Here is a 15,000-nt window from a genome sequence, read left to right on the forward strand (position 1 = left end):
CGCAAAATTTAAAATCGATGTCTACTGCCAGCAATAGTCTGTGAATGTGAGACTTAAAAACTAACAAAAGCGATGGAAACAAAGCTAGAGTGCACAGAGGAGAACGGAGATATCATTGGTGTGAATAACGCTAAGAAACCAAAAGAGAGCAGACTGGAGTGAAATATATTGTGGAGACTTTAACGAGAGGAAGTGGAATTGGGCAGATAAGATAGCGCGAACGAATGATGAGCGATAGAGCAAGAGTGTTACTGAGTGGACGCTGCGAGATGGGAAGCATGGAAGAGCGAGACCAGACAGAAAGTGGAGAGACAAGATAAAGAAGTTTGCAGAAGTTGGCGCAGTTGAGTAAATCATGGAATGCTATGAAAGAGGCAGCGGACTCAAGATGGCTGATTGATTGATTAATCAATTTATTCAATCAGCAACTCATTCGCTTATTAGTATCTCCATTCACTTGTTTAATTGTTTATTCGCTTATTCTTCCTACTTGATTAAATATAACTGATTCACTAGTTTGCTTATTTTGTTCCTGTGCCTATTTGCTATTTTCTTCTTTCTTCGTTTATTTAATAATTTGTTTGTTTATTAGCTTATGAATGTATTAGTTTATTTGTTCATTCATCCGGTTACTAAGCTATTCATTCATTTATCTATTTACTTGTTGTTCGTAAATTTGCTTCTTTCTTTTGTTCACTTATTGTTTTTCTTTGTTTCTTTTTTTGTTTCTTTTCTTCGTTGCGGTTTTGATGCTCTGCTGCTTGGCTTCTTTATTTCTTTGTTTCTTTTTTCCTGTTTCTTTGTTTTTTGCTTCTTTGTTTCTTTGTTCTTTGTTTCTTTTTTGTTTCTTTATTCTTTTGTACTTTTCTTTTGTTCTTTTGTTTTTTCTTTGTTCCTTTGTTTCTTTGTTTCTTTGATCCTTTTCCTTGTTGTTGTTTTTTTGGATATTTTTTGTTTGTCACTTTTTTATTATTGTTCATTCTCTACCGTCCAATTCTTATTTGTTTGCATTTCTAATTGTCTATTTGTCCTGTTGCCTACTTGTCTCTTTGTCTATTCGTCTGTTTGTTTATTTGACTTTTTGTTAATTTTTCGTCCTTTTGTTTGCTTGTTTGTTTGCTTGTTTATTTCTGTTTGTTTGCTCATTTGTTCATTGATTTATTTGCTCATTTTATTTCTTTATCTGCTTATTTGCTTAATTGTTCAATTGTTTTTTATGTTTGTTCAGTCGCTTAATCGATCAATTAATTTATTTAGTTGTTCAATTGATTGTTTAATTTTCAAATGTTTAATTTTTTTTAATTGTTTCATGGTTTGTTTCATTGTTTATTTTTAATTGTTTGTTTATTTGTTTAATTGTTTGTTTGCTTAATTGTTTGTTTAATTATTTACTTGGTTACTTCATTGCTCATTTGCTTTATTGTATTATTACTTGTTAAGTTGTTTGCTTACAAGTTAATTTCTTATTGTTTACTTGTTTGTTTACTAAAGCAAAACCCCAGAGGGAAGTGAATGACCAATAAATCATAGTAATAAAACCCGATCGAACTATGAAAAATGGAAGTAAATCTGAATAAACATTTGCCCGAAATGTTCCATAGGATACCTAACGTAGACACAGATTACAACAACAACAACAACAAGTGTGAAGAACTGTCCACAATCCGGTTGGGTATAATAGATAAATGTTCAGTGGGCAGGAAACCCATAACTGTGTATTAACTTCTCTGTGAGGAGTTTTAGTGACGCACAGTGGTGGTGTACTCATGAATGTATCATTAATTGCTGTATCGCGTGATAGAGGGTAACTTTTATTTGCGATGTTGCCAATTCTATTGAAGGGTAAGGTGGCACATGAGCGTAATCATGCTTTCGACATACATCACCTGTGTGCGCCTGGCTACCCGTGACGCTTGGGACGTGTAGAGCGTATCTGATTGGACACAAAAATGTGTGAGAAGGAAAGTGACAAACGTGCGTATACTGTCTCGCGCTTTCACTAAGTCTATTCATGTCCGTGTTGCGTTTTCATTCCACCGAGCGATAGGTTGTTTTAGTCAGCCAAAACAACCTTCATTAACTCGTGCTATACTTTAAATATTCTAATCAAGCTAACGAAAGGTGATTATTTTTAGCTGAAAGACAGTCTTAAGCACGGATGGGTTGGCCTATCTCCGTCCGTCTTACACTAGAGATCTTATTCTAGCTAAATCAAGACAATTTTATTCAGTCGAAGACAATCCCAACAGAGAGTGGCTTCGTGTTTTATATTCGAAACTATCTTGGTTTGTTCTTCCACTGTAAATCACATGAATATCTGCATCATTCCTCGAAGTGGCTGGTAGTTTAAAACATACTATGAAATAAGTACGCAAAACTGAAGGATGAGAATAAACATGTAATTTGGAAAATATTCGAAGAACTTATTGACGGACTCGCTGGTACTGTGTTTACGTACACAATGCATGCGGCTTTTGTGCGCTCGAAGCCTCTAACGCGTACGACGATTAGTCACGGGTAGCAAGAAAAGTAAACTTTAGTTGACCAAGCTCCTCTCTAACACCTCACCCCCTCTTTCACGTTTTCGTGGCACCTTTCGTTACCAAGAAACATTTCTAAGATACTAAACATTGACACAAGATTACAAGATTTTCTTAATAAAGGATAACAAAAATAGAGTCTACTAATCAGCGATGAGTCGAGAAATGGGCTGCGCCTGGTGGACTAGCTATATGGCGGCGATGTAATGGTGACTCAAGAAACAAGAACAAAGAAATGCGTCGGATGGGTTAGGGACGATCCCTGAGGAACGCTGAGGACATTTTTCCTTCCAACAAAGTGACGCATATATTAAGGTTTATAGGTGCTGTAAACAAAGGTGAATGGTAGAGAAGAAAGAAAAATGGCTGGATTGTTATACTATTTTGATGACGGTAAAAGAAAACAGTAACGGACAGGTTTTGTGTGAATATAATGCCGGTTTTAACGTAACGTCAACGTCATGAATGAGGAAAGACAGGATGTTTACCTTTTAATTGAAAAATATTTTTTTTTTCAACTAAAGATAAAAAAGGGGATGAACAATGAGGGTATAGAGAATGAAACATAAAATCACTTACCGACAGAGAAATTGGGGCTGGTCAATAAAAAAAAGGGTATATTTCTTGAATTGCGTCACTGTGGACATTGCAAAACAGAAGTATATCTATATCTATATATATATATATATATATATATATGTATACATATATATATATATATATATATATATATACATATATATGTGTTACATATATACGAGTATATATATATATATATATATATATATTATATATACGAGTATATATACATACATATATATATATATATATATATATGTATATGTTACATATATATTATATATACATATATATATATATATGTGTGTATATATACATATATATATATATATGTATATGTTACATATATATATATATATATATGTATATATATATTTATATATGTATATATATATATACATATATATATACAGTATATATATATATACATATATATATATATATATGTATATGTATATGTATGTATATATATTTATATATATACGAGTATATATATATATATATATATATATATGTATATATGTTTGTATATATATATATATATATATATATATATAATGTGTGTATAAATATATGTATATATATGTATATGTATATATATATATATATATATTATATACATATATATATACATATATATATATATATATATATATATATATATATATATATATATATATATATATGTGTATATATATTAGGGTGGTCCATAAAAATGAATTCCTGTTTTCCTTTGCTCCCTGGCCTGATTCTGGTTTCATTTAGGTAGAAAGCACTGTGTACAAAGTTTGAAGCCAATCAAATAATATTTAGGGGTGGCTCAACAAGTTTTGAGATTTACCCCTGGGAGCAGATGACGAAATGTTGCATCATCTTGTATCATCCACTCAGTTCCACGCTGGTTACATTTGATTGCGTCATATTTGAACTAATATCGTCTCTGAGAGGTGGCAAAGACATTGTACTATTATCTTTGTATCTTTATTCTTTTCAGATGGCGAAAAAACGTGGTTTTTATCTCATTGAAGAAATGTTCACCACAATTCTGGGGGCCAAGCTCCCCAGCAAGGGGCAAGTGTTAAGTGTATTTTTACATCACCATATGACATTAAACAAAGGCGTTAGTGAAAGTGCATCTATTGTAACAAGTGAAGTAGAAGCTTACTGGAAAAAGGCAAGGCTTCCTGTTCAAAGGAATAACAAAATTCAAGAAAAAGTAAAGAAATTGTTCAATCAGTGGAAACTTTTGAAGAAAAACAAAGGGAGAGGAGGAAAACAAGAGGCAAATGAAAAAGAATTCCAGGTTGTAATGAAAAATCTATTTGATGTGGCGCATGCCAATGCAATGTCTTTAATTCATATTCAAGAAGACAAAGAATTCTTAATAGCGCAACGAGAACCAGGGCGCCGCGGCTCAATGGGCGCGATGGACAATAAACTGGACAACATGGAAGCAAGATCGCAACAGCGAGAAGAACAACTGAAAAGGCGCAGACAAAAACATGTTGCCGAAGCCGAGGCAACTACAAGCCAAGTTCAGCTGGAAGGATCTTCTTCCTCTGCAGAGTCACGTGAAGACTCGTTGACATCTGCGGATTCAGATAACGGACAGAAGAAAACAACTCCACAAACGAAGCGGTTTCGACCTAACAATGTCTGGACCCCAGAGCTTACAGCAGCCCTGGATCGGACAGGGACAACGGATCGCAATGCTCTGTTTGTGGTAGCTGAAACCGCCAGAAGTCTGGGACATGATCCTGGCGAGCTCAATATCAGCCGCTCCAGCGTCAAGCGCCATAGAGAAAAGCACCGTCAGCAACAATGGACGGACCTGCACAACGCATTCAAAGCCGAAGGCAAAACATGCATTGTGCATTGGGATAGCAAGTTATTGCCGTCTCTCCTCTGTTCAACCACATCCGTTGACCGCCTTCCAGTTTTGATAACGGCTGTCTCCACTGGAGAAACACAACTTCTTGGTGTACCAAAACTGACATCAGGAACGGGCGAGAATCAAGCTGCAGCAATTTATGAACAGTTACAGGAATGGTGTTTGGATACAACTGCATGGAACACGGGACTCCATCGCACAGTCCTTAATTTGGCATGCCGCCATCACATTTACGAAATAATTCTTGGTGCAGTATTCTCTACATGCTCTGGAGCTTCCTCGGGTCCCGATGTCCAACTCTTTCGTCGGTTCCAAAAGAATTGGGGCTCCCTTGACAAGTCCAACTATCAAACTGGAAAAGACTTGGAGGTGCTGCAACCTGACAGGGATCGCATCATGAAGTTTGCGGAATCCAAGTTGGCACAGGGCAATCACCGAGATGATTACCTGGAATTCTTGGAGTTAACGATTGTGTGCCTCGGAGGGAATCTTCCTAGTTTAAATTTCAAGAAACCCGGAGCTTTCCATCATGCTAGATGGATGGCAAAAGTCTTGTACTGTCTCAAGATTTGGATGTTCCAAGGACAACTCAAAGATCTTACCCAACGGGAGGAGTCCTGTGTTCGTGATGTGAGCATTTTCTCCATCCTGATTCATGTGGAAGCCTGGTTTTCTGCCCCTGATGCCACAGTTGCTCCTCGAACAGATTTGAAGATGCTGAAGAAACTACACTCTTACCACAATGACCGTGTTGGAAGAGCGGCCAGAGACAAACTGCAACAGCATCTGTGATATGTGTCAGAGGAATTTGTGGCACTTTCACTGTTCGATGAAGCTGTTTCAGCACCGACAAAGCGGACCATAGTGTCGGGCATGATCCCAGCAGAATCAGATGAAAGCGATGAGGATGATGACGAAGACGAAGATCCCCCAAAGCGAGTCGAATTGAAAAGTTCCATGATTCCACCACTTGAATGTTTTGCAACTCGCAAGTCAATCCGTTTCCTGAAACACCTCGACATCAACAGTGATTTTCTTAATGCAGACCCAGAAGACTGGGAAGAGAATGCATTATTCGAAGAAGGTCTGAAGAAAGTAAAAAAAATCTTCCAGTGATCAACGATGTGGCTGAGCGAGGAGTCAAACTCATTGAGAAGTTCAACGGTCGTCACACCACAAAAGAAGAGCAACTCCAGTTCCTTCTGGGTGTTGTCTCGCAACAACGTAAATTATTCTCCACATCGTCAAAGTCCTTACTAGCATCTGGACCTCATTGAGTGCTTGGCAAGCATGATACCCCCGTCTATGAGCGGATAATACCCAGTGGTCTGACGAACCCTGGGGGGGATCCAGGGGCCTGCTGTATAGGGACCTTGAGCCACCCCTAGATATTATTTGATTGGCTTTAAACTTTGAACACATTGTTTTCTACATAAATGGAACCAGAATCGGGCCAGGGAGCAAAGAAATTTCTACTTTTATTTTCACTTCTATGGCAGCGGACCACACACACACACACACACACACACACACAGATATATATATATATATATATGTATGTTACGCATAATGTGGATAATTGCCTAATGTGCACATTAGGCAGGAAAATTGCCTAATGTGTACATTAGGCTACTTAATTTGCGCAATATTTACAATAGGCAAAACACTTGCCTAAAGTTCACTTTAAGCAAGATTTTCGTATTAGGCAAGGGTATTTGGCCTAATGTTGACTGAATGACGAGGCCGCGCCACCTGACGAATGGCGGGTGTAGTTTGTGCGTGTGTTTGAGCCAATGGCCGGCAGTCTGGCAGCCGCACCTGCTCTTATTGCTCTTATCGTTCTTACAATGCTTGATTCTTTTACTGTTTACCATTATCTAATATGAATTGAATAACTAATCACTGTGCTATTTCTAGACTAGGTATTTTCTTTATCTTGTCTTGTTTGTTTCAGTTTGTGTTTATGCTCTATGGATCAAGCTGCCTTTGAGCGTCATCCTCAAAACCAAGGTGTTGTTGAACATCTAAATGGAGTGATACAGGACAAACTGACCATTTGGATGAGGGAAAACAACAGCAGAAAATGATCAGTAGGTCTCAAATTTGTTCAGCTGCAAGTTAATATCAGTCACCATGAAACAACTGGCCACAGCCCATTCAAAGTTACATTTGGACAAGATCCGCAGGTTGGATTAGGGTCATCTATTCTGTCAAGTACAGCTCTCTGTAATGTTTTTACTGAGGAAGATCTTGAAGCAGAGACAGAAGTAGAAGTAGAGACAGGGGCAGTGACAGAAGCAGATGCAAAGACAGAAACAATAGCTACGAATTTCCAAAAGATCCGTGTTTCAGCTGCTCTAGGACAATCCAAGACAGCAACACGGATGACAAGACGCGGCAAATACCTACTCAAACCATTGTCTGTTGGTCATTGTGTTACGCTGAGGGTTCCGGATGTCGATCGCGGTCCAACAGATCCTAAGAATCTGTTAGTGGTCGTCCTTAAGGAAAATGATGGACTTCACACTGTAGGTTGTCGGGAGGGCATTATTGGGCCAAAATTTACAGCAGCTGATCTATGTGCAATCAAACAGCCCCTAATAAAGCCTGAAGAGGTTCCTGATATCTGCCTATCGATCAGAACTGCGACAGCAAGAGGCACTGGTGGGCAAGGCTATGTAAAGTGCCAGTGTACGACACATTGTACTTCACGACGGTGCAGCTGCCTTAGAAAAAAGCAACTCGCGCTGTCACCCGGGCAGATCATTTAAAAATTTGTGATTGCAAAAACAAACTGGCGAATTGTTTTCATTGTGTTTTGCATGTGTTCAAATATACTGGAATTCTTTAAATTGCATTATTTGTAGCTTCTGTGGGTTGTCTGTTCGATTAATTTTCATTGTTTAGATTAGGTTATCTGTTCGATTAATTTTCATTGTTTAGATTAGACAGTCCAATTCACATCGGGCAAAATTTGGCGGCATAATGTGAACAATAGGCATTTTTTGCCTAATGTTAACATATTGTAAACTTTATGCAAACTGCTTGCCTAATGTAGACATTAAGCAATTTTCTGCTTAATGTTCACATTAGGCAATTATCCACATTACGTGTAACATATATATATATATATATACATATAATATATATATGCAACAGTAATCACATAAAACACGTGAATAAAGAATTTTGCTTGTAACCACGAGGAAATTAAAGATCGGAATACTGAACGTTTTCGTCTATTAAGACATTTTCAAAGTACATAGTGTCACAACAAAGAATAACTTAAATATAATAATATAGAAAACAGGAGAGGTCACACAACGTAAATACAAAGGATTATCTTACAAAGAAACAAAAATATAAAAACAATAAATAAAATGGGTGACAATTGAAACAGGTGAAAAAATGTCACACAGCATAAACCATAAGGATGACAAATGACAAGGTGAAAAAAAAGGACATTCAACATAAAAGATAATAACAAGGAATAAGAAGGGTGACATTTGACACGTGATTCAACATAAAGATTGACTTAGAAAGAAACAAATTATATACATATGCATACATATATATAATAGAAAATAATAATAACAAGAATAAATAAATAAAAATGGGTGACAGATGACACAGGTGAAAAAAGGTCACACAAGATGGCTAAGGCGGAGCTTTGGGACATTGTCCTACAATTTGGTTAATAACAAAATTATCTAATTTAAAAAGACCAGTGCTTAAATTGAGATTTTCATTAAAAGTTTTTTTAATGATACACGATTCAATTATATTTCTTATCAAATAAGAATTACTTGAAACAATTTCTTGGGAATTGTCCCAATCAATACAGTGATTGTAGTCTCTAATGTTATTCTTTGTTGTGACACTATGTACTTTGAAAATGTCTTAATAGACGAAAACGTTCATTATTCCGATCTTTAATTTCTCGTGGTTACAAGCAAAATATATATATATATATATATACATATATATATATATACATATATAATGTGTGTGTGTATGTGTGTATAAGTATATGTATATATATGTATAATTATATGTATATATATATATATATATATATATATATATATATGTGTGTGTGTGTGTGTGTGTGTGTGTGTGTGTACTGGAAAGAAATAGCCAGGACCAGACCTTGAAGCTTCAGAGGAAATTAGCTCATCTGTGCAACGACAGCAAATGGAAAGAAATGGGAAAACAAGACTTAATCAGCAATTCATCAACCTATCACCTCACCCAACTACAAAAGGAAGACCTCATATTAGGTGTGAAGTTCAGCACCAACACCACACAAAACTAGCGGACTTCGTCTGAAAAAACTACGACTGAAAGACTTTGACTTAGAGTCCAGTTTTAAACAGGGAGTTCTCCTGTGTTGCACAATTGCAGCTAAAAGCAACGACAGTACCATCCCAGGAAGATATATCCTTGCCCTGAATAAACTCCTAGGCAACATCATAATAACTACAGAAGACAAAGGCGGAGGGATTGTCATGCTAAACACGGCTGATTACATGGACAAAATATAACACCTCCTCTCTGACTACAATACTTGCACTGCCCAACAAAACTGCAAAGCAAAAGAGGAAGCTAGAAAGTTTAATAGAGACGTAAGGAAGATCTTGAAGAAGTTGAAACGGGGAAACAAGATTCTACACCTTCTGGAGGAAGATCCATCAATTCCGACCATGAAAGGTCTCCCAAAAATTCACAAACCCTGTATTCCTCTTAGACCTATCACTTCATGCATGGGACGTGCCCCAAACAGGTTAGCCAAACAACTGGCTAAACCTTTCTCAGTATCACTAGGAAGGATCAGAGGCACGTACCTTAAGAATTCCGCTGATTTGATCGACAGACTGAGCAATACTTCATGGATAAACTACTCATCAGCTTCGACAATATCGAAGGTGCCATGCGGGCCATCAGAGAGGCGGTTCAACAAAAAATCGACTCCGATAAACTTCCACTCAACAAGCGAGACTACTTGGAACTGGTTGAGAAGTGCATGAAGTTCGGTTCCTTCACCTTTAACAACAGAGAATACCATCAACACGAAGGACTTCCAATGGGTTCTCCATTAAGCGCGGTGCCAGCCTCTTTATAAATGGATATACTCGAAAAGGTATACATTAGGCACACCATCCCCAACGACTCCAAGTGGTTCCGCTACGTTGACGACTCCCTCTGTATTACACAAAAGACAACATACATTCATGGCCTTACAGAGAAAACTCAACGACAATTACGACAAAATACAATTGACCGTAGAAGAAGAGAACAATGGACAGCTACGTTTCTTAGACACTGTTATCATCAGGTCAGCAAACAGTGCCAAATTCAAGGTATACAGGAACCAGACCAACAAAGACAACTACATTCACATTTTCAGTGCCCATGACGACCGGACTAAATCAAGAGTAGTCATCGGGTTCTACATCAGAGCCCTCCACATATGTAGTGAGGAATATCTAACAGAAGAGCTGAACTACATCACTGCAGCCTTTAAAACCCTCAAATACCCAAAGGGAATGCTCAGATCATCACTTTGAAAAGCGACCAAAAAAAGAAAAAAAAAAAGAAAAACAAATACAGAAAAACGAGACCTGGGTTTCATCGTGGTTCCAGATTCTGGTCTTTACCGCACACTGAGTAGGATACTTAGACCTACAGGTCTAGTAGTTGTTAACGACACGAGAAAGAAAATCGGACATTTGGTTAAGAAGAACATAAAACTTCACAGCGATACCAGCATGGTTTACAAAATTCCCTGCAACGGATGCGACAGCGCATACTTCGTAGAAACATACAGAGGACTGACAAACATACTCAGAGAACACAAAGCAGATATTAGACAGCACCGTGAGACAAACACCCTCGCAAACCACGTAGACACAGAAGGACACTTACCAGATTGGGAGATGTCCACTATTTTGGCCCAAGGACTATACAAAAAACAAAGAAATCATCTAATCTCTGCACATAGCTAATTACAACAACACAAGAAAAAGGACAGGAGACCTAAAGTGGTCAAAAGTCACAGCCACGTATGCCCTTAATAAGTTGTACTCCAAACCATGCACCAGACCCCCGGACTAAATCTCGCACTTTCCTTGCCACATTTTTCGTATTAGTTAGAATAATTTTTATTCTTATAATTTTTCTTTTGCTATCATTACTATTAATTTTTCTCTTCTTTTCCAACAATACAACTTTTCTTGCCATATTGTTATTAATTTATTATCAATTTAGACTACCATTTAAATGATTCTTCTGTCATTGTAACATGTGAGTTCCTTTACACTCAGGAAGGTATGCACGCCTACATATGCGCCACTTCTAGCCCTGTAGCACTATTCTTTTTAAATTGCAGCGAAATTAGTCAAGAATAAAACTCATAATAAGACTCCAGTGTTTCTTCTTCCCACTCACAATATATATATATATATATATATATATATATATATATATATATATATATATATATATATATATATATATATAATATGTGTGTATGTGTGCGTCTGTGCATGTATGTATGTTTATACATATTCTTTTATTCATTTATATAATTATTTGTTTATTCTTTTATTTTACTTATTTGTTTATCATTATTTTCTTTTCATTTGATCTGGTTATGGTGCGAAATATGCCATATCTGTATACTTTGTCATTGTAACTCATTGCGATAAACTATAGTCAACAAACTTGTATCCAAACTTCCAGGCACCTTTGTGTACAAGTACAAACATGCATTTCTTGATAATTGGACAATTATCTACGTGTACTTCATTTTGCGTTCCACAGGTAATTTTCATGCACCAGCGAATTACTATGACTCATACTTGTGTTTACGTTTGTCATTGTCTGTGCGCACAAACGTATGTATGCGTGTGTGTATTCGTTTGCGTCTACGAGTGTTTGAATCACTAAGGTAAGTCCTTCAATCACGTGTTGGGCTCATGATTGACACCTATTACTCTCCCAGATGCAAGTTGTAAACTTATATATGGCCCAATCTATGTGCAATAATGTGACCTTGCGCGCGCATGCACACACATACATACACACACACACACACACACACACACACACACACACACACACACACACACACACACACACACACACACACACACACACACACACACACACACACACACACACACACACACACACACACATACAGCTTTTGCATTGTACTATTGTCAGTGTACTACTGCTATTGAAATAAACCTTTTATTATTATTATCATTATTATTATTATTATCATTATTATTATTATTTTTATTACTTACACACACACACACACACACACACACACACACACACACACACACACACACACACACACACACACACACACACACACACACACACACACACACCTACCTTTTCACCCACCAAATTTGAGGATCAAAGTTCTTTCTAGTTTAATAGAGCTGTCAAGCTTTACCAAAGCAAATATCTGAATAGTTATTAACGTTGTTAAAGAAGACATTGTAAATATCATTACTACTGAAGATGTACACAGATGAATTAGATCGTTAGGTGACAGGTAGAATAAAGGGATAACTATCACTCAAAATGAAAAGGTTAAGCATTGCTCTCAAATGTTAAGTGTACTCACTGTAGATTTTCCTCCAAACGTCTTCTTCCTCAGACAAATCCGTCATAGCCTAATCTTTTCTTTGGTCCCAAAGATAAAATCCATTCAAATCAGAGGCTTTCTGGGGTGGAAACGAATATTCAGCTGCTGCACTTGTCTCCCAGTTGTAGCTGAGGGTAGATATTAGTTCCAAAGTACTTTGATCTAATTCACCGTTTAGATCTGATACTTATCTTTTCTGGTCTACATAGGATGTAGATCATAATGTTAGTGTTGTTTCCTGTTTACTACGTTTATTTTCATTGATGCAGTTCGATAAAACCGTTTCGAGGATTGTTGTAGGGTCAACGGTTTTCAACGTAATATCTGTCTATTCCCTTTTTACAAGAAATCTTACTGCAATATCCATAAAACACAAAATCACACCACGAAAAAAGTAACTGTGATATGAATACAACGGGTAATATAGTAACTGTAGTTTCATAATGATACCAACAATATTCTCACAGCAGTTGAACGAGTTCCTAAGTGTCCAAATAGTATCTACGATTTTTTTCCTTCGTCTCGTGCAAGTTCAGTCACTCACTCCCGAAGTCGCTAGCGATTAGCACGCGGGCTTCGTGATCTTCGCCAGGCGATATCTAGTGTCTGCGAGAGCGCGCACACACTCACCAAGACCCCCCATCGAGTTCGTGTACATTTGCGTTCTCCGAGTACCACGAAGTGTCCGAAACCTCGACGAATCTGGGCGTGGTTTGGGACTAGCAACAAGTATACCCCCAGAAACTACTACCTGAAAGACGAAACATTAGCCTCTGATGATGGAAGGGGGATTTTGAACCTTACTGCCTCGGTTCAGAAAGCCTATTATCCTCACTCCAACCTTCTCTTCGACCGATAATTTCGTTCATGGACCCAGTATGAATTGTTGAACAGTTCGCATTCTTCCTATGAGAGGTTATCGCTTACCTTTTAAAATATATTATTGAATGTCTTTACGGGCGGCGCCGAGTGATTCCGCAAGAAGCAATTCAGAGTTTGGAACAACGAGGGTATTAACTTTGCCTTAGGTCAAAGAAACGATTACGGTGAATTCTCGATTACTAAATGCATTAAGACACTCGTCGTATTTGTTGACGTCGTTGCCATAAGAACAGGACCACGTCCGTAAAAAGTATCACAGTAGTAAGAGGGGGAGGTGGAGGAGGAGAAGGAGGAGGAGGAGGTGTTGGAGGAGGATGAAGAGGGAATGTTGGAAGAAAGAGAAGAGGATGAGGAGGAGAAAGAGTGCAGAAAAAAAAAGAGAAATAGAGATAATAGGGACTTGGGGAGGGAGAGACTGAAGGGGGAAGAAAATAAAATAAGAAAAATGAGGAGGAAGTGTGCAGTGATAACGATAGTGGTGATTAATCGGAAAGGAAAAGGAGGTAGATGAGAAGATGAAGGAGGTGGCGGGGAAGAAGGACTAGGAAGGGAAGGCAGAAGAAAGGTAAAGAGGAGAAAGAGAGGGAAATAGGTGAAGTATAGAGGGTTAACTAGGGAAGAGAGAAAAGGTGGAAAAGATGAACGAGTGTGAAGTAAGAGAGAGGAATAAAAATGAAAAATAGAAAGGTAAGAAAAGGCCGAAGATAAGTTATAACTCAAAGTACATACATACATACATACATACATACATACATACATACATACATACATACATACATACATACATACATACATACATACATACATACATACATACATACATACATACATACATACATACATACATACATGCATACATACATACATACATACATACACACACACACATACATACATACATACATACATACATACATACATACACACATACACACACATACATACATACATACATACATACATACAAACATACATACAAACAAACATACATACATACATACATACATACATACATACATACATACATACATACACACATACATACATACATACATACATACATACATACATACATACATACATACATACATACATACATACACACATACATACATACATACATACATACATACATACATACACACACACACACATACATACATACATACATACATACATACATACATACATACATACATACATACATACACACACACATACATACATACATACATACATACATACATACATACATACATACATACATACACATACATGCATACACACACACATACATACATACATACATACATACATACATACATACATACATACATACATACATACATACATACATACATACATACTGTACATACATACATACATACATACATACATACATACATACATACATACATACATACATACATACATAAATACAT

The 15,000-nt window shown here is 37.0% G+C and overlaps 2 protein-coding genes across 2 annotated transcripts in view; one reads left to right on the forward strand and one right to left on the reverse strand.

Moving 5' to 3' along the window:
- The window catches only part of LOC143017826 (caveolin-3-like), a 237,078-nt gene that overhangs the window by 92,501 nt on the left and 129,577 nt on the right, over positions 1-15,000 (reverse strand). The gene's annotated exons all lie outside the window — the stretch shown is intronic.
- Positions 9,770-10,577, forward strand: LOC143017952 (uncharacterized). The gene is made up of 3 exons (XM_076172990.1): positions 9,770-9,793; positions 9,884-10,114; positions 10,254-10,577. Exons 1-3 carry the CDS (start codon positions 9,770-9,772, stop codon positions 10,575-10,577), a joined length of 579 nt encoding a protein of 192 aa, XP_076029105.1.

This window comes from Oratosquilla oratoria, chromosome 33 (genome assembly GCF_046742065.1).
Source record: "Oratosquilla oratoria isolate Oo_2021 chromosome 33, ASM4674206v1, whole genome shotgun sequence".
NCBI classification, from domain to species: domain Eukaryota; kingdom Metazoa; phylum Arthropoda; class Malacostraca; order Stomatopoda; family Squillidae; genus Oratosquilla; species Oratosquilla oratoria.

What these genes read in the sequence shown, in the direction of transcription:
- LOC143017952 (XM_076172990.1), top strand. Translation starts at nt 9,770, where the DNA reads ATGCATGGGACGTGCCCCAAACAG. An exon ending in ATGGGACGTGCCCCAAACAG is followed by an intron (nt 9,794 to 9,883) that starts GTTAGCCAAACA and finishes TTTGATCGACAG; the next exon opens with ACTGAGCAATACTTCATGGA. An exon ending in TGGGTTCTCCATTAAGCGCG is followed by an intron (nt 10,115 to 10,253) that starts GTGCCAGCCTCT and finishes ATGGCCTTACAG; the next exon opens with AGAAAACTCAACGACAATTA.